Source organism: Cololabis saira, chromosome 4 (genome assembly GCF_033807715.1).
Source record: "Cololabis saira isolate AMF1-May2022 chromosome 4, fColSai1.1, whole genome shotgun sequence".
Classification (NCBI taxonomy): Eukaryota; Metazoa; Chordata; class Actinopteri; order Beloniformes; family Belonidae; genus Cololabis; species Cololabis saira.
The window spans coordinates 6,533,108-6,559,117 of NC_084590.1; the positions used below are offsets into that span (position 1 = coordinate 6,533,108).

Genomic DNA, 26,010 nt, shown 5'->3' on the forward strand with positions numbered 1-26,010 from the left:
TTATCTTATTATTATTGCTTATTATCAAAAGTGGATAGTCTTTCCAGACTAATTTATCCAGCATTCTCCTCACCCATCTCAACAAGAATGACGAAACAATAAATCCAGTTAATTTTAGGTTCATATGGAGAAGTAGATGTCAATATAAGAAAGATTAACATGGTAAAAAAATGTATTGTTCCTAATATGATTCCAAGTCATTCATTTGCAAGTCATTCAATAGTATTTTTATTGAAAAACAGAGTATTTAAAATAAAATAAGTCCCGTCAATTGACTCCCGGCTCCCGGCTCCGCTTCCTCCCGGCTCCGGGAGGCACCGAGGCTCGGCGCGTACCTCCGCCGGGGCTCGGCCGCCGGGGCTCCGCGGCCGGGGCTAGGCGGCCGGGGCTCGGCCACCGGGGCTCGGCCACCGGGGCTCGGCCGCCGGGGGTTGTCCGGGGCTCGGCGGCCGGGGCTCGCCATCCGCGGTACTCCCGGGGACTCTAGTCCCGCAGCACCAGTGAGTATTTTGACCGGAGAGATTATAAAATACCGGACTTCGGCATATTTTACCGGACAACGGAAACCCTGGGGGGAAGTTAAATATTGCATAAATATATGCACGGGGACTTTCTCCAGGGGAGAGCAGCATAGTCGTGCCAGCTGGGATCAGACCGGGAACAGCGATACTAGCGGCCAGAGCGAGAACTGCAGGTCGCGTACGCGTTCAGTGTCTTTTTGAGAACGTGCACGTCGACGCGTCAAATGTACGCAGGATACGCAGGATACGCGAGACGTGACGTCACGCGTATCCTGCGTCTCGCGTACGCGTTCTGAACTGCAAGTATAAACGCGGCTTAACACTCAGACTAGTGTCATCGGCTTTCAGAATAGTCGTCCGTTGCAGCCCGACCTCAGACCAGTTCAAGTTTCTTTCACTTTGAGCGTTATGTTTTATTCTGGCCCGTCTGGCTGGAAAACACTGATGTCTTCAAACACTAAACAACTTCTTCCGGCTCTTGACGAAGGCGGACGCTTTTTCTGCTCCTCTCCCTTCTCTATCTTCTCTGCTACTGCTTTTGTCCTGTCTCGTCTTCAGAGTCTCTCCTTTTCACTCCTCCCAAACTCTACAATCATGGAATTGATTAACCGGTCTCTCAGCACAATTGACCAAATTTTTGCGACGAGAAGTCAGGGGGTAAGGGAGCCCTCCTGCCCCGATGGGACATTTTTTGCTGGATACACAATGGATTCCTACAAATACTGGAAACCGTTGTGTTTGGCGATCCTGTCTGTCGAGGACGTTGAAGATGCTTCATAATTGGATTTATGATAGCAGGATTTCTCTTGATCGGAGGAGGGGGATTCCTGGTGTACCGACAAACGCGTAAGTCGTCGACAGTAGGGGTGGGTTAAAAATATCAATATATCGATATTTTATCGATATACATGTGTAGGAACGATTATCGATACATAAATCCAAGTATCGATTTAAAAAAAAAAAAAAATTTTTTTTTTTTTTTTTAATCCCGATTTTTTTTTTCCCCGTTTTATCACCCAGTGCTCCTTGCCAAGTCAGTCCTGGGAATTGCTCCCTCTACCAACCCCGGGAGGCCCTACACTGAGCTCAAGTCTCCTCCTTAACCTGAGGAGTGAGCAGGCCGCTTCTTTCCATCCTTTCCATCCTTGTCAGGGGGAGGCTTCCCTGGCCGGACATAGCGATGGAAGGATCACGTTATTCCATTATTGTAATTAGAATATCGATATCGTATCGGAAATCGTATCGTCTTGGGACCTAGTGTATCGGAATCGTATCGTATCGGGAGGTCAGTGATGATACCCAGCTCTAGTCGACAGCTGTTTTGGCTCTTTCAGAGCTGCCGGACGTCACTGACGGGACAAGCAAGGCGATCAACACTCAAACTTTAACGTTGGGGGAGCAAAGCCGTAAGCTGGATGCGATTCTCGAACAGAATCGCAGGCTGGCGGCGGTCTTTGAGCTCATTGGCAAGATGGATAAGACCTTGGAGAAGTTGGAAGCTCGGCTTGGCGGAAATTGATCACAAATTCGTCTGATTGGAGTCGCCATTGATGAACCAGAGACTAAAGGCAGACGGAAAATTACTGAGTCTGTCTGTTTTTGCAATATAATTGTTGATTCTATAATCTGGCCTTGACAGGGCGGTTTTGGCCGATCGCTCTGGTCACAATCTTCCTGGTGGAATGTAAACAAGGTGACTCTGCCCCCACTAACCCTCCCCTCTCAGGAACATCTGTGGACCTGTTTTCAGAACTGACCGAGCCGTCTGATAACATCAAGGACATTGGCTGAGGAGCAGCTCTGAGCGAAGTTCACGGACTTACCGCTACACACACACTTGCTGATAACCACACCTCCCTCAACTCAACGCCTTCCTCGCTCCCCCTTCTCCCCTCTTATCAGCCCCCCCCAACACAGTCAACAGGTTTGAGAGCCGCGCCACTGGCCGCGGTGCTCACTTGGGGTACTGTGCCGGGACCCCCCCCCCCCCCACACACACACACACACACACACATGTGCAAGCCCTGTGATGTTAAATTTGTCATGTTGCTTTCTGTGCAGAGGTGTTTTTTTGCACTTTCACACTGTGTATTTACACACAGTATGAGAATGCCTTTTTTTCCCTCCTCCCTCCCCCTTCCCCAATGTCATCCTTTCTCTGATCTGTTCTCACCAGTTGACTCATGTCTTATGTTATTTGTTTTGTCTGTGCCCTGATGGGTTGTACTGGTTGTCATCTCACTGTGCTGGGACGCCAGACCGGCGACAATAAAGCTATTCATTCATTCATCATTCATTAAACCTTGGATAAACCATAAAGTCCCCAAGAGCCCCGGGGCACCTGGAGCACCTCACTGTCTGATGAGAACATGAAACATGAGAACATGAGAACCAGATACAATTAGAACATGAGAACTGGAGAACATGAAAGCACTCAGTCTCAACAGCGGCTCACCTCAGGTCTGTGTGCTGAGTCCCCTACTCTACCCCCTCTACACCCATGACTGCGCTCCCGCCCACTCCAGCAACAGTATTGTAAAGTCTGCGGATGACACTACTGTGGTAGGACTCATCTCCGGGGGGGGATGAGTCTGCTTACAGGGACAAGGTGGAGCAGCTGGCACTTTGGTGTTCAGAGAACAACCTGGTCCTGAACACTGCAAAAACTAAGGAGCTGATCATAGACTTCAGATGGAAAAAGACATAAAGACAAAAAGTCATTCAGCCTCTGTTCATCAACGGGGTCTGTGTGGAGATGGTTTCCAGCTTCCGGTTTCTGGGCGTGGAAGGACAACCTGACCTGGAGTGTCAACACCACCATCATCATCAAAAAGGCACAGCAGAGACTGTACTTTCTGAGAATTCTCAGAAACCATCATCTAAATCAACAACTGCTGGTGTCCTTTTATCGCTGCTCCATAGAGAGCATCTTCACTGCATATGTGTGTGGTTCTCCAGCTGCACAGTGGCAAATAGGAAGGCACTCCAGAGGGTCGTCACAACGGCCCAAAAAATAATGGGCTGCACTCTCCCCTCCCTGGAGGAGCTGGACAACACCCGGTGTCTCAGGAAAGCCAGGAAGATCATCAAGGACCCATCTCACCCCGGACACTCACTCTTTGAACTGTTGCCATCAGGCAGACGTTTCAGGAACTGAAATCACGCACAAACCGACTCAAGAACAGTTTCTATGCCAGAGCCATAACTACACTCAATACTGCTAATTACTCAAACTGACTTTTTCCATGTGCAAAACTGACCGAACCGTGCAATACCTGCCATAGAATCGTGCAATACCTGCCATAGAACCGTGCAATACCTGCCATAGAATCGTGCAATACCTGCCATAGAATCGTGCAATACCTGCCAAATGTGAATACTGTATGTTGTCTTCCTGTTTGTGTCCTTTTAGAGATTATTTATTTTTATAGTTGTTTTAATATTTTTTTTTTTTAAACCATGCACCTTAAAGAACATTGCATCCAATTTCGTTGTACCTTTACAAATGACAATAAAGACATTCTATTCTATGAAGACCAGAGAACCTCGAGAACCGGAGTAGAGACTCACGGCAGCGGGCCTCGTCGGAGCCGTCCTGGCAGTGGAGCTGTCCGTCGCAGCGCTGCCACTCGGGGATGCAGCGGGGCGGGCGCTGGCACTGGAACTGGCCTGCAGCGCAGCGGCCGGGGGTCGGGGGAGGGGGGGCGGCCGCCTGGGTGGGGGCCGGGGCCGGCGTCACCGAGCCGTTGGCTGTAGAGGAACAAGCAGAGGAACAAGCAGAGGAGGTCCCTCATCAGTCACGGGCCGGGAACCAGCGCGCCCTCAGAGAAGCGGCCAGTACCTGTGGGGCAGCCCAGCTCGTCGCTGCCGTCGGGGCAGTCGGCGTAGCCGTCACACACCCAGGAGTTGATGATGCAGGCGCCGGAGCCGCAGTGGAAACGGTTGGGGGCACAGGTGGACGGACCGGCCGTCGCGTTGTGGGGAGTAACACCACCTGAGGAAAGGAAAATACAGGTGAGATGGTGGAGGAACATGGAAGAGATGGTGGAGGAACATGGAAGAGATGGAGGAGGAACATGGAAGAGATGGTGGAGGAACATGGAAGAGATGGAGGAGGAACATGGAAGAGATGGTGGAGGAACATGGGAGAGATGGTGGAGGAACATGGAAGAGATGGAGGAGGAACATGGGAGAGATGGTGGAGGAACATGGGAGAGATGGTGGAGGAACATGGGAGAGATGGTGGAGGAACATGGAAGAGATGGTGGAGGAACATGGGAGAGATGGAGGAGGAACATGGGAGAGATGGTGGAGGAACATGGGAGAGATGGTGGAGGAACATGGGAGAGATGGTGGAGGAACATGGGAGAGATGGTGGAGGAACATGGGAGAGATGGTGGAGGAACATGGGAGAGATGGTGGAGGAACATGGGAGAGATGGTGGAGGAACATGGGAGAGATGGTGGAGGAACATGGGAGAGATGGTGGAGGAACATGGGAGAGATGGTGGAGGAACATGGGAGAGATGGAGGAGGAACATGGGAGAGATGGAGGAGGAACATGGAAGAGATGGTGGAGGAACATGGGAGAGATGGAGGAACATGGGAGAGATGGTGGAGGAACATGGAAGAGATGGAGGAGGAACATGGAAGAGATGGTGGAGGAACATGGGAGAGATGGTGGAGGAACATGGAAGAGATGGAGGAGGAACATGGGAGAGATGGTGGAGGAACATGGGAGAGATGGTGGAGGAACATGGGAGAGATGGTGGAGGAACATGGAAGAGATGGTGGAGGAACATGGGAGAGATGGAGGAGGAACATGGGAGAGATGGTGGAGGAACATGGGAGAGATGGTGGAGGAACATGGGAGAGATGGTGGAGGAACATGGGAGAGATGGTGGAGGAACATGGGAGAGATGGTGGAGGAACATGGGAGAGATGGTGGAGGAACATGGGAGAGATGGTGGAGGAACATGGGAGAGATGGTGGAGGAACATGGGAGAGATGGTGGAGGAACATGGGAGAGATGGTGGAGGAACATGGGAGAGATGGTGGAGGAACATGGGAGAGATGGAGGAGGAACATGGGAGAGATGGAGGAGGAACATGGAAGAGATGGTGGAGGAACATGGGAGAGATGGAGGAACATGGGAGAGATGGAGGAGGAACATGGAAGAGATGGTGGAGGAACATGGGAGAGATGGAGGAGGAAAAAAAAACATGGTGGCATTGTGACAAAAACCTGGCATTTAAAGGGTTAAAATCTATAAAAAAATCTTGATATCAATACTTAGGTCAGAAATTGGTGAAAGAAATTAGCTCAATTAAAGTAGAATATAATATTAATGTATAATATGCTTTACCTTATGAAATGGGCATTTTTTGCGCTGAGGGGTCAAAGTGTGAGTATTTGACCCTCACAAAAAATAATAATGCATGAAAATCAATGTTGCTGCTCATCATTGACATATCCCAGGCTGTAATAATCCAAAACAAAAAAATCTACTTTGCATGTAGTATCTTGAAAATAATTAATCTTTTCTGTTTTTTTCCATGTAAAAACATGGTGGCATCGTGACAAAAACCTGGCATTTAAAGGGTTAAAATCTTTTAAAAAATCATGAATATTTGATATCAATAATTAGGTCAGATGTAGGTGACAAAAATAGCTCAATGAAAGTAGAATATAATATTAATGTATAATATGTTTTATAGTTACTTTATGAAATCTGAAGGGTACAAGTGTAACAAGTATCAAACTGTCCCGGAGGGTTGAAGCTGATGAGTGTGAGGGTTAGAGAGTAAGTCACCTGTACACTGGGCCTCGTCGGACCAGTCCCCGCAGTCGTTCTCCCCGTCACACTTCCACCAGGTGGGGATGCAGCGGCCATTCCTGCACTCGTACTGGAAGTAGCGGGAGCAGCCAGGAACCTCGGTGGGAGCAGCTGCAGCAGAGAACAGTTCAACAACAGTTCAATCACACGCTGATGCAGAATCATCCCCCCCCTCCTCGCGCTCACAGCCCGGTTTAAAGGCAACGCAAGTTTGTTTGTACGGCACAATTCAACACAAGGTCATTCAAAGTGCTTTACATCAACATTAAAAGCAGCAAGACACAGTTAAACAGTAAATAACAAATAAAATGAAATAAAATGATAAGAAAAGAGGTAAAATGATAGAAAGCACAAGTTGTTAAAAAGTAAGGGCAGTAGAGTACAGCAGGTACATCTCATTCTTACAATGGCAAGGATTACGTTTCTATACGGTCAAAACGTACAAAGACCTGGTCAAATACAGTATTACAAAAGTAATCTGTAACAATTCATGCGGTGAATTAAACCAATTTGACAATTCTATACCACAATACCTGTTTCCAGGTCTTATTTCACACAACTGAGGAGAATTACGTTTCTATACGGTAAAACGTACAAAGACCGGGTCAAATACAGTATTACAAAAGTAATCTGTAACAATTCATGCGGGGAATTAAACCAATTTGACAATTCTATGCCACAATGCCTGTTTCCAGGTCTTATTTCACACTAGGGCTGCAGCTATCGAATATTTTAGTAATCCAGTATTCTACTGAAAATTCCATCGATTAATCGAGTAATCGGATAAAACATATTTTTGTTTAGTTAAAGAGCGATTATAAATATACATAAGATGTTACATGTTAATTGACATCACTAAGACTAAATTATATAATACAGTAGGTTCATGGCTGTGCATTTAAAAACCAGTCGACCAAATTCACTGATTCACTCAAAAAACTAAGGATCTTACCAAGAAATGTTCTTATTTCTAACCTAAAAATGCCGATACACCTGATAACACACATCACTTAAAATGTTAGGTGTTTTTCCCACGTGTTTCAATTGAACTTTCATTTGTGTCAAGCAAATTTTAAGTTCTAGTTAAGTTTTAAGTTAAAGTATTTCAGTTTTGGCAATGTTCAACATATAATTCTGAGCCCTGCTGTATTGGAGCACATTAGACACCAGTGCTGCTTGTTTTATCCATGAATGACTACAGAATTAAAATTGAAAACTACCCAGTTAACTTTATTACGTTTTAATTTTTCTGACATTTTCTGCTTTTTCTTTTAGTTAAAACTGTAGCGGGAACAGATGTTTAGAGGAACCTATGTTTGTACCATATATATATATATATATATATATATATATATATATATATATATATGCCTGAGCATGGCATGTTACTAAAACCAAACATATCCTCCTCTTTCTTCTTCCTTTACGTGCGCAGCGTCAGCGCATTGTGCTGCATTAAATGTAGTCCGGGCGAAATATCTGCTTTGAGCTACAAAATTAAACGATTCCTCGAGGCAGAGAAAATTCCTCCATCATTTTTTGTAATTGAATTACTCGAATTATTCAAGGAATAGTTTCAGCCCTATTTCACACAACTGAGGAGAATTATGTTTCTACGTTTCTTTGTACAGAGACCGGGTCAGATCCAGTATTTCAGGACGTGTGCTGATGTCGTGTGTTTGCTGGTGCCGTGTGTTTGCTGGTGTCGTGTGTTTGCTGGTGTCGTGTGTTTGCTGGTGCCGTGTGTTTGCTGGTGTCGTGTGTTTGCTGGTGCCGTGTGTTTGCTGGTGTCGTGTGTTTGCTGGTGTCGTGTGTTTGCTGGTGTCGTGTGTTTGCTGGTGCCGTGTGTTTGCTGGTGCCGTGTGTTTGCTGGTGCCGTGTGTTTGCTGGTGCCGTGTGTTTGCTGGTGCTGTGTGTTTGCTGGTGCTGTGTGTTTGCTGGTGCCGTGTGTTTGCTGGTGCTGTGTGTTTGCTGGTGCTGTGTGTTTGCTGGTGCCGTGTGTTTGCTGGTGCCGTGTGTTTGCTGGTGCTGTGTGTTTGCGCTGGTGCTGTGTGTTTGCTGGTGTCGTGTGTTTGCTGGTGTCGTGTGTTTGCTGGTGCCGTGTGTTTGCTGGTGCCGTGTGTTTGCTGGTGCCGTGTGTTTGCTGGTGTCGTGTGTTTGCTGATGTCGTGTGTTTGCTGGTGTCGTGTGTTTGCTGGTGCCGTGTGTTTGCTGGTGCTGTGTGTTTGCTGGTGCTGTGTGTTTGCTGGTGCCGTGTGTTTGCTGGTGCTGTGTGTTTGCTGGTGCTGTGTGTTTGCTGGTGCCGTGTGTTTGCTGGTGCCGTGTGTTTGCTGGTGCTGTGTGTTTGCGCTGGTGCTGTGTGTTTGCTGGTGTCGTGTGTTTGCTGGTGTCGTGTGTTTGCTGGTGCCGTGTGTTTGCTGGTGCCGTGTGTTTGCTGGTGCCGTGTGTTTGCTGGTGCCGTGTGTTTGCTGGTGCCGTGTGTTTGCTGGTGTCGTGTGTTTGCTGATGTCGTGTGTTTGCTGGTGTCGTGTGTTTGCTGGTGTCGTGTGTTTGCTGGTGCCGTGTGTTTGCTGGTGTCGTGTGTTTGCTGATGTCGTGTGTTTGCTGGTGTCGTGTGTTTGCTGGTGTCGTGTGTTTGCTGGTGCCGTGTGTTTGCTGGTGCCGTGTGTTTGCTGGTGCCGTGTGTTTGCTGGTGTCGTGTGTTTGCTGATGTCGTGTGTTTGCTGGTGTCGTGTGTTTGCTGGTGTCGTGTGTTTGCTGGTGTCGTGTGTTTGCTGGTGCCGTGTGTTTGCTGGTGTCGTGTGTTTGCTGATGTCGTGTGTTTGCTGGTGCCGTGTGTTTGCTGGTGCCGTGTGTTTGCTGGTGCCGTGTGTTTGCTGGTGCCGTGTGTTTGCTGGTGCCGTGTGTTTGCTGGTGTCGTGTGTTTGCTGATGTCGTGTGTTTGCTGGTGCCGTGTGTTTGCTGGTGCCGTGTGTTTGCTGGTGCCGTGTGTTTGCTGGTGCCGTGTGTTTGCTGGTGTCGTGTGTTTGCTGATGTCGTGTGTTTGCTGGTGCCGTGTGTTTGCTGGTGTCGTGTGTTTGCTGGTGCCGTGTGTTTGCAGGTGTCGTGTGTTTGCTGGTGCCGTGTGTTTGCTGGTGCCGTGTGTTTGCTGGTGCCGTGTGTTTGCAGGTGCCGTGTGTTTGCTGGTGTCGTGTGTTTGCTGGTGTCGTGTGTTTGCTGGTGCCGTGTGTGTGCTGGTGCCGTGTGTTTGCTGGTGCCGTGTGTTTGCTGGTGCCGTGTGTTTGCTGGTGCCGTGTGTTTGCTGGTGCCGTGTGTTTGCGGGTTGTCGTGTGTTTGCGGGAGTCTCACCACAGTTGGCCTCGTCGGAGTAATCCCCGCAGTCGTCCATGCCGTCGCACTTCCACTCCAGACTCACGCACACGCCATTGGCACACTGGAAGGTGTAGGCGTCGCACACCTTGCTGAATTCAGACGGCGAGGCTGACGGGAACGACACGGGGACATCAGTCTCGTCTGCACAAGCTCTTATTTCCTCTTAACAAGACATCTGAAGGACCCGGATCTCTCGTATTGGGCGTCCCAAGACAACACTTAACATCAAAACATAATCGGAGGCTGTATTGTTACTGCAAAAACTCAAAACGATAACAAGAATATTTGTCTTATTTCTAGTTTCTAGTTAAAAATGGAAAAAAAACAACAATTTTCACCAGTTTCAAGTAAATTTTCACTTAAAATAAGTAGAAAAATCTGCCAGTGGAACAAGATTTTTTTGCTTGTAATGAGAAGATAAATCTTGTCTCACTGGCAGATTTTTCTACTTATTTCAAGTGAAAATTTACTTGAAACAGGTGAAAATTGTCAAATAACAAGTTATTTTTCTGGTAATGACGCTTGTTTTAAGTGTAATGAGATTTTTTTTACTAAAAATGAGACATTTTATCTAGAAATAAGACAAATATTCCTGGTAAGATTTTGAGTTTTTGCAGTGTTTTCTTGGATCAGTGAAAAAGTACCAACTATTAAAGGCTGGCAAAGAGTGGTGATTGATCTGGTGCCATTATAGTACCTTACATGTATATTACATTCAAAAACAGACAAATTCTATAAAGTTTGGGAGCCCTACTTGAACTATGTAGAGCCTGATGTCTCTAATATCATGTTGCAGGGATTTTCTTGACTGGTCATACTGTACATTTTTACTGTAACCAGGGTATTATTTATATGGATCTGAGCTGTGCATCATATTATGTATCTATTCTTTACTTGTAAAACTGAAAAATTAATAAAAATATTGTTTAAAAAAAAAAAAAACAAGACATCTGAAGACATCCATCTACACATCCTGCAGTTAAAAGCAGATCTTTGCGTCTGCAGACAAATAAGTCACTTGGATTTGATGAAGCCGAGACACTAGCCAGACTGCAGTTACTGCAGAAGCAGCACAAAAACATTCCTGCAGAAAACCAGGTATTTACTGTTTGGTTTGTAGATTCGTTTTTTTTTCCAAGACTCGATAAATGCTGAAATCATAGCGGTCCCTAAATTTCCTTTGACTACTACGAAGATGTTAACGATGTTCTTTCCTCATCAATGTAATTTCATTTTCTTAACCACATTTTGGTATTTTAAGTTTGCAGCACGTTGCTGGAGGGTGTCCTGGTGCCGAGTGCACACGGGGACACGGGGACAGCCTTCTACTGGAACACAGTGTTTGTAACGGACAACACTGAAGAGCACAAAGGTCCAATAATAAAACACCATTGGTTCCCCGGCAGGAGTACAGGCACCAAATCCAAAAATATGGATTTATGACACAAACACACAAATGTGAGAATAGCTAGTTTTAATTTTTTTTGTCTCAATTGTTTATATTGTTGGAACTTTTGTCATATTTTAGGTGGTAAACAGCATTTGGCCCCCGGGTGCGAGTGCCCTCACCACATCCAGCGTACTCGGCGTCCTCGTCCGAGCCGTCCTCACAGTGCTTGATGCCGTCACAGACCAGAGACTGGAACAGACACTGGGCTCGGTTCCTGCACACAAACTCCATGTAGCGGGTACACAGAGGGTCTGTGGACCAAAAACACACATGGAAAAGTCTAAAAAGCCCAGAAACTCAAGAACCTCCTCAGTACAAACGCGTACAAATACCTTACACTGCAAAAACTCTAAATCTTACCAGGAATATTTGTCTTATTTCTAGTTAAAATGTCTCATTTTTAGTCAAAAAATCTCATTACATTTAAAACCAGAGTCATTACCAGATAAATAACTTATTTGACAATTTTCACCTGTTTCAAGTAAATTTTCACTTGAAATAAGTAGAAAAATCTGCCAGTGGAACAAGATTTATCTTCTTATTACAAGCAAAGAAATCTTGTTGCACTGGCAGATTTTTCTACTTATTTTAAGTGAAAATCTACTTGAAACAGGTGAAAATTGTTGTTTTTTTCCAGTGATGAGTCTTGTTTTAAGTGTAATGAGATTTTTTTTACTAAAAATTAGACATTTTAACTAGAAATAAGACAAATATTCTTGTTAAGATTTTGAGTTTTTGCAGTGAAGAAACTTCTACCGCTCAAGTTGGTCTTTTCTTGTCTGTAAAACGTAGTTTTGTATATTTTTCTGTTTTGAGTTAACTTTCATTGTTAATTGAGGTTATATGATTCTTTTATTTGAACCCTTTTTGACTTTACAGAATGAGTGTGACTTGTTAAAAACGAGGCCCCCTATTGCTTTCTTGTGGACCTGTTGGACCTGTTGATCTGTTGACCCGACACGCTCACTCACCACAGTTGTGCTCGTCAGCTCCGTCCGGACACTCCTGGATGCCGTTGCAGTGCGCTACCGACGGCAGGCAGGTGTTGTTGGAGCAGAGGAAGCCTTTACACTGAGTTCCCTCTGAAAACACAAGAAAAACCGCTGTTGGCTTACCGAGTGTTGGCTGGTGTACTGGAGCAGCCGTGGAGGGCGAGAAAAGCACTAAATTTGATCTGGTGAGACCGACGAAGCAGAAAAAAAACATCCAAGATCTGTCTGTGGACAGTTCAGCTAACAGGATGCGTGATATGCTTGGAAGGAGAAAAGGGGTTGGAACGACGTGGTGTCGTCCACACGGGATATCTAAGGTAGGTGGTGCTACCTGCGGCTGACGGACACGTTTCACCAGCCAATCAGGATCGGTAATGACATTGATGCTTCTGAGGTCTGCAGCGGGGCGGCAACCCAAAATGTTGAAAGAGCCATATTGGACCAAAAACACAAAACACAAATATGTCTGGAGCCACAAAAAATGAAAAGTCTTGTATAAGCCTTAGAATGAAGGCAACACATGCTGCATGTATCTATATTAGTTATAACTGGGGAAGATTTTTTTTTCATTGTGCACTTTGAGAAAAAAGTCAAAATGTCGAGAAAAAAGTAAAAATATTGTGAAAAAGGTTGAAATGTTAAGAAAAAAGTCGAAATGTCGAGAAAAAAGTCGAAACGTCGAGAAAAAAGTCAAAATGTCGAGAAAAAAGTCAAAATGTCGAGAAAAATGTCAAAATTTCGAGGAAAAAGTCGAAATTTCGAGGAAAAAGTCAAAATTTCGAGAAAGTCAAAATGTCAAGAAAAAAGTCGAAATTTCGAGGAAAAAAAGAAAAAAGAAAAAAAAGGAAAAAAACAAAAAAAGAGAAAAAAAAAGAAGAAAAAAAAGAAAAAAAAAAAAAGGAAAAAAAAGGTCAAACATTTTTGAAAAAGCTCCAGGGAGCCACTAGGGCGGCCCTAAGAGGAGCCGCGGGTTGCCGACCCCTGCCATAGTGAGACATCGAGCAAAATATTATGAAAGAGAACTAATTATTTTTCTTGTTACAGAGACCATTTAAATTGTGCGTTTCTACCAGCAGGGCGGGGCCAGGCAGGTGCCTGTTGGAAACAAACCGGCCAAAGGGATTTTTTCCAAAGGGAAAAGGAGAAAAATAACTGAGGAAAAAAGAGGATTCAACATTTCTTGGAGCAAATCATTTGCATTCATTGCCTGAATGTTAATAGTATAACTAATACAGATACATGCAGCATGTGTTGCCTTCATTCTAAGGCTTATACAAGATTAAATTTTTTGCGGCTCCAGACATATTTGTTTTTTGTGTTTTTGGTCCAATATGGCTCTAAAACATTTTGGGTTGCCGACCCCTGACATAAGTATATAAACATACAAAGACAAACATGACGTTACGTGGCGTTGTCCTGACACACACACACGTAGATGATCTGAAGTTTGTGTTTAATGTTTAGTTGGTTAATTACAGTATGTGTTGCTTCATTATCTTTTAACACCTCCTATCAGGAGACCTGAGAAAGAGACGTGCCCCGCCCGACCAACGTACCGCAGTACTGAGGATCTTCATCAGAATTGTCCTGGCAGTCGTCGTCTCCGTCACACTTCCAGCGCAGCGGGATGCAGTGGCCCGTGTGGCACTGGAAGCTGCTGGGCTCACAGGTATGGTGGCCCACTGGGGTCAAACCAGAGGGAATAAAGGCAGAGAGGAGCTGGATCAACGGTTCATCAGTAGGGGTGGAACGATACACTAATCTCACCATACGGTACGATATTATAGCAGTATTTTTTAACAACCTTGAATGAGGAACATATGACTGGAAAAAATGGTCTTTTATTTGAAAGACACAAAATACAAAACAATACTGTACGTTTGCCCTATTGTTACAGTTTGTAATGCTTTATAACTGTTTAAGTTTTAAAGGAAAGCCAGGCCAACCATTTTGCCAACTGAACTAAAAGTAAATGTCAGGTTTGCATTATGATCTTCAGTTTCATACAAGTACAAATATTTAGACACAAACTGAATAGTTTCTCTCATGTATGATTTGACTTTTTTCTTTTCCAGAAATTTAACAACTAAAATTAAATAAATAAATACAAGTAAATAAATACATACAATTTTACATCATAAAGATTGATTCATGCTCACCTTATAAGTGTAAGAGGAGATTTATTTTTGTTAAGAAGGTTATTTTGGTAATTCAGGTTTCATTATTTTATAAATATATTCTTTATATTCTGATGTAAATCAGGGACTACAATTACACTAGTCAGTTTATCTGTAGTGATTAGTCTGTTTTAGATTGGGCGGAGTGATACGCCACAGTACGGCACTAGGTGCTGTGTTGATGTTCTAAAATCCTACACTGTTGAGGGACATTAAAGTACACTGGAACTCAGCAGAAGTTTCCCCGTGTTTATCCTACTCACCACCCCAAAAAGGTTTAATTTAATAAGGTAAGGCTTAACTCTACACCAGCCTTACATAAGTAAAAGTTCAGAGCTCAAAACCCCCAAGAGTCTCGTGATCGGGACCAAAACGGTACTAGTTTCTTCTGAGCGGAGGAACATTTTGGTCCGTGGGTCGAGGCGCGGTCAGCACGCGTGGTCGGATGCGCGTTACTAGTCAACACAATAGATTAATATTAATAACCCCAATATCAGATACAGGTTGCCACCTCCACGACACGTATCCTGACGTTTTTGTATCGCGAAATTTCGTGGCACGATATATTGTTCCACCCCTACCGTTCACCTAACCCTCAGAGCTGCGATCACACCCCCAGGTTCTCAGATCAGACTTGTGCTGCACCAACCTGTGCAGTTGGCCTCATCCGACCAGTCCCTGCAGTCGTTGTCTCCGTCGCAGCGCCACGCCTCGCGGATGCACACGCCCCGGGCACAGGTGAACTCCCCGGGTCCGCACTGGTGAGACTCTGGGGAACACAGAAGAACAAAGCTGGTGAATGAAAACGCGGTTCACCTAAGGACAGCTGAGACAGACTCCAGCAGATCTCAGTGACTGCGTTTCCATGCATCAATAACCCTTTTAAAACCTGAATATTAGCAATAACCCGGATTTGCACGGCCATGTAAACACCAATAACCCCTTTGAATAACTCGAATTTGCTCTTTTTTAAAAAACCTGAATATTGGGTCATGTAAACGCCAAACAGAATATCCCCATCAAACGGAACATGAATTTGTTTTCTGCTCATGCTCTTCACAAGGAATCCTGGTCTTTTGAGTCCAGGAAGTTCTTATAAACACGGAGAAACCAAGACCAGGAGGAGACTAATCACTTCATAAATGTAATGAAGGATATGAACATTTCTGCATTTGTAGACGGTAGAAAGTACCGGGATAGAAGATTTACAAGAAGGTGAGAGAAAAGTTGCGCTAAGCAGCATTTGTTTTGGATTTGGATACAGGAAGAAGAAGCAGAAATGACGGGAATTGCGTCATGACGTTCTCCGTGAGTCGCTGGTTTGATCCAGATATCCTGAATGATTAATCACCATGTAAACCGGGATAACCCTGTTTGCTCACGCATGGAAACAGATTATTCTGAATGTTTCAGTAAACGGAATATTAGCAATAACCCAAATTTTGACTGCATGTAAACGTAGTCATGGAGGTTTTCTGCGTTAATGGGGCGATCAGTGGACACTCCTACAACCCCGACCATCACTGAGTCCGGATTCAGGACTGGTTGATGAAAACAGTCTGGATGATCCTCCCCCTCCCTCTCTGTGGGCTGGAACACACAGCACCCATTACGTCTATATTTCTTTAGTCAATTCCCCTCCGGAGAATAATACAGTATTTTTAATTTAATTTGATATAATTGAATAAAAGATCTGGAACACGGATTGGGAACATAAATTAGAGTGTCGTCTGCATACAAACTGACCGTGTTCATGTGGATTTAAGAAGCAAATGTCTTCATATAGAGCCTTGTTGTACTCCTCGGTTAGTCAAATCTATGTTTTCATGGTGATAGAATGTTTTTAGTCTCATTAGTGAATGTCTATCAGTATTGCGTGTTGACAAAGGTTTCCATGGTAACCCTTGACGTAGTGACTTCTGAGGGATAAGGGATCACAGGTAAAGCTTTTGAAAGAGAAAAGTAATGCGCGTCGTCGAAGGTTGGAGACGCACATTTTGATGTATAACACACCTGGGTGCACGTTACGGTTCGGGCGAAGAAGCGGCTGAAGAAATGGCATAAATTGCGCCAAAATTACACGATTAATTCAAAATGGCTGACTTCCTGTTCGGTTTCGGCCATGGTGCCAAGAGACTTTTCTTTAAGTTGCGACATGATACAGGTGTGTAGTGATTTTCCTGCATGTACGTCAAACCGTATTGTGGGGCTTGAGGAACGAAGTTTTCTAGGGGGCGCTGTTGAGCCATTAGGCCACGCCCATTAATGCAAAACATTAAATATCTAATTTATCACCAGGCCTGGCTTGCGTGCAGAATTTGGTGACTTTTGGGGCACGTTTAGGGGGTCAAAAAGGCCCTCATTTCGTCGGAAGAAAAACGAGAAAAAAAAAGAAATTCCTACAGATACAATAGGGCCTTCGCACTGTAAGTGCTCGGGCCCTAATAATAATCTTACAATAATTATTGTGAGATAACTAAGAAATAAATAGCTCAAATAGGCCTTTCAATATCCATTCAAAGTGCAAAAAAAGAAAGAAATTGCAACAGCTCATGCAGTAAAGAACTCATTTTAGCTTTTTGCAGGTATGTCATAACAAACTGTGTCCAATAACAGAAGAAACCAAAGTAGCTATAGTAAATATAGATAATATGAACTTCATTGAACTAATATATATATATATATATATATATATATATATATATACACATACATACATACATACATACATACATACATACATACACACACACACACACACATATACATATGAGAGAGACTTTATTAAAATCCCCCTGTCACATCCCCAGCTTCAACTTTCTAGAAGTTCTTCTGTGCTGAACACTGACCCGCCCAACAGAGGTTCCACTCCCCCCAAGTGTAATGTACAATGTTACGATACATTTCCATCATGTGTACAGGGTTGTGGAGCAGAGATGTTCTGTTGGACCTGCCAACAGCCCCCGCTCCTACACCTGTGAAGACGGAACCAGCGACGGCCACACACAGAAACCCAGCTCTCCTACCACAGTGGTCCTCGTCACTGTTGTCCCCGCAGTCGTCCTCCTGGTCACACTTGAAGGCCAGCGGGATGCAGGAGCCCGAGGCCACGCAGCGGAACTGGTTGGACGGGTCGCAGGTGGTGGTGGCTGCAGACACAACAGAGACGGGTCTGAAACCTTCCTGGGACACGGCTGGGAGAAGGTTCAGGACATAAACACAGTCGGCCCTGTTGCTAAAGGGGAGGTTTATTTCTTTTACCAGATTCTACACAGCAATACTACTGTTAGGCAGACATGGACGGATGAGCTGAATGTAGAATTGAATAGTATACATGACTGTTCTGTGAATGCCAGGCACTGACTTATACAGTTTAAGACGTTACATAGACTGTATTATTCTAGAGAAAAGCTGCACAGTTTCTTTCCCGACGCTTCACCCATTTGCAACAGATGCAAGTCTGCGACTGGTGCACTGCAAAAACTCAAAATCTTAACAAGAATATTTGTCTTATTTCTAGTTAAAATGTCTCATTTTTAGTCAAAAAAATCTAATTTCACTTAAAACAAGACTCATCACTGGAAAAAACAACAATTTTCACCTGTTTCAAGTAGATTTTCACTTAAAAGAAAAATCTGCCAGTGGAACAAGATTTCTTTGCTTGTAATGAGAAGATAAATCTTGTTCCACTGGCAGATTTTTCTACTTATTTCAAGTGAAAATTGACTTGGAACAGGTGAAAATTGTCAAATAACAAGTTATTTATCTGGTAATGACTCTTGTTTTAAGTGAAATGAGATTTTTTGACTAAAAATGAGACATTTTAACTAGAAATAAGACAAATATTCCTGGTAAGATTTTGGGTTTTTGCAGTGTAATTTAGTACATTCTTTTTGGTTATGCAGTAAACTTCATACATACTGGAGAGGTATTTTCCATTGCTTCTCTATGGCTTATGGGAGATGTTGGGAGCCGGATCCGCTTGTAGCTGTTCTGGGGGAAACTACCCCTCTGTCTTTTGCCAACAAATATCAAAAAAAGGCTATTCTGTTTGGAACAGTGATTGCAAAAGCTTATCCTCCGGACTTGGAGGGCAGACACTGCACCCACATGTGATTTGTGGCTACAGTAAGAGAAATGGCAGCTATGCTTCACCTGGAGAGACTGGGAAGACATGTTTAAGAAAATGTGGGACCCTGTACTGCAATGGTTTCAAAGAAAAGACTAATGTATTAATATAACCTCCTTGCTGTGTGTACTAATTATTTTACTTTTTACTTTGTACAGTTTTCTTTAATTATAATTGGTTTATTGTAGTGATTGTGACCTTTACTATTTTCTTACGAGATTAATCTGTTTGTTTGGAGGGTGGGGTGAGGGTTTTTATTTATCTTTTCTTTTTTCATTTGTCTGTTCTGTATCTTTGAAATTCTGAAAAGCAATAAACATATACAGGACTGTCTCAGAACATTAGAATATTGTGATAAAGTTCTTTATTTTCTGTAATGCAAAAATGTCATACATTCTGGATTCATTACAAATCAACTGAAATATTGCAAGCCTTTTATTATTTTAATATTGCTGATCATGGTTTACAGCTTAAGAAAACTCAAATATCCTATCTCAAAAAATTTGAATATTCTGGGAATCTTAATCTTAAACTGTAAAAATTGACATTTTTTGAACAATTTTGCATTTGGTTGTTCCAAAAATAAGAACGGAATTTGGGAAGAAAAGATTTTAGGGTTTCAGCACCAGATGCTTGGAATAAACTTCAATCCCAACTGATGTAATGAATCCAGAATGTATGACTTTTTTGCATTACAGAAAATAAAAAACTTTATCACAATATTCTAATTTTCTGAGGCAGTCCTGTATTTAAAAGAAAAAAAAAGTTGGGACTCACGACACTCCTGCTCGTCGCTCATGTCCCCGCAGTCGTTGTCGCTGTCGCACTTCCAGATGCTGCTGATGCAGCGGCCGTTGGAGCAGCGGTACTGGTTGGGCAGGCAGCTGCGCTCTGATGGGACAAGACACACAGGACAAGCCGTCAGTCAGGCTGCTGTCTCTGGGAGGACGGGGCCCCCCCCGCCCCGCCGTCAGGCCTCACCGGTCTTGTTGCAGGTGTTGTTGTGCAGCGTGTATCCGGGCGGGCACTGGCAGCGCAGCTCCCCGCCGGGCGCGGCCACCGCGGGGTCTCCGTCCGGACACACGCAGGTGTGCTTGTTGCCGGGCTGGGGCAGACACAGCAGGCTGCACGGCTGGTCCGCGCACGCGTTGCGGCCTGGAGGACACAGAGACGCAGACGGCTGGGTATCCATTTTCATTTGATTTTGATTTGTCTCAAACATGCACAAGCATAAAACAAACGGTACATATAATATAAAAAAAGAGCACATTACGATGCAGTGCAAATTTGAGAAGGAGCTGAAGGAAACAAAGCTTATCAAGTTCAGCCCCCCCTTACATCACCACACAGCATACAATACGATTATAGATAAAATACAATTACATGTACATATATATATATATAAATATATACATACATATACACACATACATATACATACATACATACACAGATACAGACACCCATACAAATTTAAATTCCTTAAGAATATCCATAATCTATGAATTAATGCAATCTAAAAAATTAGAACATTTAACTTTAATATCAATAAATATAAATAAAACCCACATTACAAACATGATAACTAAATAAAATCCTGTCTTAAAAAAAAAAAAAAATTGCTGTCCAGTCCATTCAAATGTCAAGAATCAATTATTCGATCCGATTTGATCCGATATTGATTTGGGTTACTGTTGTTGAAAATGTTTTTTGAGCTGTTTCCTGAATTATATGACTGTAAAATAACTAGTGAAATAATATAATAATTTCACAATAATTATTGTGAAATAACTAAGAAATAAATAGCTCAAATAGGCATTCCAATATCCATTTAAAGTGCAAAAAAAGAAAGAAATTGCAACAGCTCATGCAGTAAAGAATGCATGGTTGTGCATCAGCAGCGCATAAAGACCGGAATTCATTTAAAGCGGAATTAGTTTATACATGATCATATAATTATTATATTCAGATTTAAAATCAGAATAAACCAGCCACTTACTTCGGAATTTAGTTTAATTCTGAATGGCCATTTTCATTCGGAATTAGGTGTTTACATGGTCATTTTTACTCATTTTAAATCGGATTTTATTTTAATTCTGAATTAAAGATTAATTATTAATTAAATTTCCCATGTAAAGGCACTTTGTGTGGACGCTCCAGGAGGGTCATGTGATCAACCCTGGGGCGGTCTCTCACCTCGGGTCTTCCCCTTGTAGAAGATCTTCAGGTCCATGACTCCGGTCAGCCGGCCCACGATCAGCTCGTTGTTGGGAGAGCCGGCCTTGGGAGCCTTGAAGATCCCCATCCTGGACCAGTCGTCCCAGTACAGGTCGTTCTGAAACCAGAGTAGAGTTCAGCCACTTCCTCTGACACCAGAAACAACCAGACGGAGCCCGGTGGAGGACGATAGAAGGCTGGAAACATTGTGCTCTAGGGGTCAGTTGAAAGATCCATATTGGACCAAAAACACAAAAAACAAATATGTCTGGAGCCGCAAAAAATGAAAAGTCTTGTATAAGCCTTAGAATGAAGGCCACACATGCTGCATGTTTCTATATTAGTTAGAACTGGGGGAAGACTGGGGGCATTTTTTCATTATGCACTTCGAGAAAAAAGTTGAAATGACGAGAAAAAAGTCAAAATTTCAAGAAATAAGTCGAAATGTCGAGAAAAAAGTTGAAATGTCGAGATTAATGTTGAAATGTTGAGAAAAAAAGTCAAAACGTCAAGGAAACAGTCATAATTTCGTGAAAAAAGTCGAAATGTCAAGAAAAAAGTTAAAATGTCGAGATTAAAAAGGAAAAAATAAAAAAAGGAAAAAAAGAAGAAAAAAAAGGGAAAAAAGAAAAAAAGGTAAAAGAAGAAAAAAAGAGAGAAAAAAAGGAAAAAACAGAAAAAAACAGAAAAGAAAAAAGGAAAAAAGAAAAAAAAAAGAAGGAAAAAAAGGAAAAACAGGTCAAACATTTTTGAAAAAGCTCCAGGAGCCACTAGGGCGGCGCTAAAGAGCGGCTCTAGAGCCGCGGGTTGCCGACCCGGTCTAGCCTTTTATCCTCCACCGGGTCACCTCAAGGCTGAGTTCTGTCTGCCCTGTCATACATTTTATACACAAACGACTGCCGTGGCCACCACACCCACAGATTCAGGGGGGGTGGCAGCCTAGAGGAGGGCTGGAGTCTGGAGGACCCAGATTCAAGCCCCTGGATTGCAACCAAAAGTCAACCACCTTGGGCCCCTGAGCAAGCCTCTTAACCCTTAAGGCTCAGTTATGCTTCTGCGTCAAAATGCCGCCGTGCCTACGGCGTGTGGTTTGGATCGACGCAGAGGACACGCCGTCACCTGCGCCGTCTCTGACGTGCACCTCCTGAAAATTGTAACTACGCGTCGAGGAGACGCCGACCACACGCAGACCGAGAGGGCTGTGATTGGTTCGTTTGAAAGCGAAGCATTTCCGGTTTCCGGTTTGAATCAGTAGTGAACTTCCAGGGCTCTTTTGTTCGTTTATATGTGATTTTTTTTGTTTTGGTTTTTTGCACAATAGTTGTCCTTATTTCTTTGATTTACAGTGACCGGAAAAAGTTGGGTAAACCATTCAGAAAAAGATCGCTAACTAGCGGCCGCGGGGGGTACTGCACCGCGACCAAATGGAGAGACGGAGAAGTCAGAAGGGTTCAGCACGGCGTCACGGCTGCGGCGTGTGCTCTGCGTTGGTGTGACGCAGAACCATAACTCAGCCTTTACTGCTCCCCGGCCACCGTGCCATTGCATGGCGACCACTGCTACTAGTTTAACTAGAACATTTATTTCTTGAGAAAGAAAGAGGAAGCTCACTAAATTCCAGGTAGACAAAACCCTGATGAAAATGTTTTATGGTGCTTTTATTGAATCTGTTATTTTGTTTTGTATCATTTGTTGGAAATCTTGCCAGCAAGGAGAAAAACTCCCTGGGGGGAATAATTGTGCGTGTTGCTTCTAAAGTTGCTGGGGTGAAGTTCAGCAGTCTGGACCAAATCTTTAATTCTCAGCTTCTTAAGAAAGCAAAGTCCATTCACAGGGACGATATTCACCCTCTTAACCAAGAATATAAGCCTCTTCCCTCTGGCCTTCACATAACTGTTCCAGCTACAAAAAATACATAGAAATGTTCCTTTGTGCCTCTCTTTCTCCATGAAGGCCTTGAACGCTGCAGAGAAGAGGAGGTGATTGTGTCTCTGAGGTTTAGAACCTGCTCCATACTGCCCCCTGTGCTGTTAAAATCTACCATATTTTCTGGACTATAAGCTGCTACTTTTTTCATAGGTTTTCAACCATGCAGCTTATACAAAGGTGCAGCTATTCTGTGGATTTTTCTTCCACCGCTTGTGGCGCTCTAACCGGAATTAGAATCAGAACTAAGACAAAATAAATGCAAAGAAGAATACGTTACTTCTTCTTTAGCAGATAGAAGTAGAAGCAGATTTCAAACAGATAAACAGATAAATAAATAGCGGTTATTTTCTCTTGGTTATGTCCCGTTTTAATCAGCAAAGTTGCTGCCGTGTTAAAAGACACTGTTAGGAAAGATCTATTTAGGTACAAACATGTACATCATTTACAGTTCAAAATCCTTCTGTACATGTAAATATCTAATCTAACAACAGAAATATCTGCGGCTGAAATATCTTTTTTTTTTTTTTTTAAAGGGCGGGTGCGGCTTGTATGCAGGTGCGGCTTGTATATATTTTTTTCAATTATTTTTTTAAACATAGAGCAGCTGGGGCTTATATGCAGGTGCGGCTTATATTCCAGAAAATATGGTATTTAAAACTATTTATGCTGATTGGTAGTCTGCCTTTTTATTCTTTTTACTGCCTTCTCCCTCCTTGTGGACTATGAGCTTGGGCATCTGATGTAGTTTTCTCTGCTCCATCATGTATGTTTTTATGGGTGAACGTGTCTGTATGATGAATGATTATATCTGCTGCAAAGCTAATCTCCCTTCAAGGGACAAACTAATAAAGTGAAGTGAAGTGAGTGCGGGGCTGGGAGACAGCTTGAAGTAGGGATGGGCGGTATGGAATAAAAAATGTATCATGATAATTTCTGGCATTTATCCCGATAACGATAAAAAAAATACCAATTAAACTCCACCTTTGTAACTATAAATCTATCACCACATTCAGTCTTTGGAGCCCCCAAATCACTGCTCTAAAAGAATACTAAATGCTACTAAACTACACCAATTAAATTGAATTAATAAAAACCGATTAAATGGACTTCCGGTCGGAACACCATCAGGATGGCCGCATAGTGTGAGGGCTCCCGGTTGAACCAGAGAAATTAGAGAAATATCCCCATGCAAACCAACTAAATCATCCCTTGAAACGTGTACAAAAGGGAGGGGGAATATTATATCCCCACTTGGAGCAGTAAACGTCGTCTGAAGGCAGGTGAGGGAGAAAGACGGAACGCAGCAGCAATTAGCTAACGGATTCAAGCTAACCAAGAACGTGGTCGGGCGGAGAAATGGCTGACTTGGAATCAATTCTGCAAGAAATAAGAGGGTTTCGCCAAGAAAACAAAGAACAATTGGAGACAATAAGAGAAGAAATTGTAAAGGTGAATACCAGGTTGGATGAGGTGGAAAGCCGAATTGAGAAAGCAGAAGAAAGGATCCAGAACACAGAAGAAGTTGTCACAGCTATGCTGACGCTGCATACCAAACTGGAGGACAAGTTGCTGGATTTGGAAAGTCGCTCCAGACGTGAGAACATAAGGATCTATGGGGTCCCGGAGGGATCCGAGAAGGATTCGGCCACGATGGCCGTGTTTGTGGATAAACTACTCCGTGAAGGTCTCGAACTACCTGCCGACACCGACCTGCAGATCGAGAGGGCGCACCGGTCCCTGGGACCGCAGCCGCCGGCGGGCGCGCCGCCCCGCTCCATAGTGATAAAGTTTCTAAGCTTTAAAACAAAGGACTCATTACTCCGCAAGGCTTGGCAGGGGAAGGGGTTTGACTGGCAAGAAAGTCATATAAACTTGGATCACGATTATCCACCTTTAATACTCAAGAGACGAAGGGATTACACAGAGATCCGCAGAGTGTTGAAAGAAAAAAAGGTTCAATTCCAGACCCTCTTCCCGGCCAGGCTGCGCGTGAGACACGATGATGGAACCAGAACCTACGAGACGGTGGAAGAAGCTGCAAAGGATCTAGTGAGGAGAGGATACTCCGTGACAGCCACCACAACCCCGGAGACGCTGATGGAGCAGGTGCAGCGGCTGACCTGGAGCAGAGCGGAGCGGAGATCAAAGAAAGGCGCAGCGGAGCAGGAGCAGAGTTACAAGGAGAAGCTGCGGGCCTTCAGGAGAACAGCACCGTCCTCCTCCGGGACCTAAGGATTAACCCACGGCCTGAAGATGACGGATTAACGTTGGTGAGATCTCTTGGAATATATTGCGACTGTACCAAGTGGTGGATTTTCACCATTGGATAGACTGGTTCTCACGGGGCCAACCTATTTTTTTTTTCTTTTTTTTCTTTCTCCGACGTGCGACGGATGCGGACAAGGGCCTCTTCCTCCGGACTGAGGAGGGAGACTTTCCCTTCGGAGCCTCCTCGGGGGGCCCAACAGGGTCAGGTTAACAGACCCCTACATAGGGAGTCACATGGACAAGTTCAGTTCAGTTTGTTGTTTTTTAATATGTTAATTGTTCATCCCCTGCCGGTTCTCGCAGGGAGAGGGAAGCGCACCAGGTTTATGAGAGGGAGGGAGGGAGGGGGACATTACATAGATGCAAAATAGGTCTTTAAAAATAACATCATTTAATATAAATGGAGTACTCAATCCAGTCAAAAGGGGAAAGATCTTATCAAAACTGAAGAAAGATAAAATCCAAGTAGCTCTCTTGCAGGAGACGCACCTCGACGACTCCGAACATGCTAAATTGAATAAATCAGGATTTAAACATGTTTACTTTTCTTCTCATGGGTCGGGGAGGCGGAGAGGGGTGGCGACTCTGATATCCAATACTGTGAATTATGAACACATATCAGAGCATAAGGATAAAGAGGGTAGATTTGTCATGGTTACAGGGAGAATAGATGGTGTTTTGATAAGTCTTTTTAATGTGTATGTGCCACCGGGAAGCGACTGGTCATTTTATAAGCATGTGGTGGATTTGATGACAACAAAAAGTCAAGGAATCTTAATATGTGGGGGAGACTTTAACATCCGATTGAATCCAAAAATAGACTCATCAAACGGGAAATCTGATGCAAAAAATATTAGCAAAAGATTCAATATTTGGATGCGTGAAGTGGGGATTGTGGACGTGTGGAGAGAGATAAATCCGACGAGCCGTGACTACTCGCACTACTCATACGCACACAATGTTTACTCACGCATCGACTACCTGTTTATGCTTAAAGGAGATCTTTTTAGGGTGGACAATTGTGAAATAGGACCCACTACTATCTCAGATCATGGCCCTGTTACTATGAGAATACATTTGAATAATACTAAGAGATCCACTCTCTGGAGACTGAACTCAA

At 43.7% G+C, this 26,010-nt stretch overlaps 1 protein-coding gene across 2 annotated transcripts in view; it reads right to left on the minus strand.

Moving 5' to 3' along the window:
• sorl1 (sortilin-related receptor, L(DLR class) A repeats containing) overlaps positions 1–26,010 on the minus strand; it is a 184,573-nt gene that overhangs the window by 80,005 nt on the left and 78,558 nt on the right. For both annotated transcript variants that reach the window (XM_061718703.1, XM_061718704.1), the window contains 12 exons: positions 20,673–20,811; positions 19,458–19,631; positions 19,254–19,367; positions 17,374–17,496; positions 14,997–15,116; positions 13,727–13,852; positions 12,150–12,260; positions 11,298–11,429; positions 9,705–9,836; positions 6,333–6,467; positions 4,363–4,515; positions 4,092–4,271 (listed from right to left, as the gene is read on the minus strand). In XM_061718703.1, the coding sequence (XP_061574687.1) occupies positions 4,092–4,271; positions 4,363–4,515; positions 6,333–6,467; positions 9,705–9,836; positions 11,298–11,429; positions 12,150–12,260; positions 13,727–13,852; positions 14,997–15,116; positions 17,374–17,496; positions 19,254–19,367; positions 19,458–19,631; positions 20,673–20,811 (1,639 nt within the window). The remainder of the gene's footprint in view (positions 1–4,091; positions 4,272–4,362; positions 4,516–6,332; positions 6,468–9,704; positions 9,837–11,297; positions 11,430–12,149; positions 12,261–13,726; positions 13,853–14,996; positions 15,117–17,373; positions 17,497–19,253; positions 19,368–19,457; positions 19,632–20,672; positions 20,812–26,010) is intronic.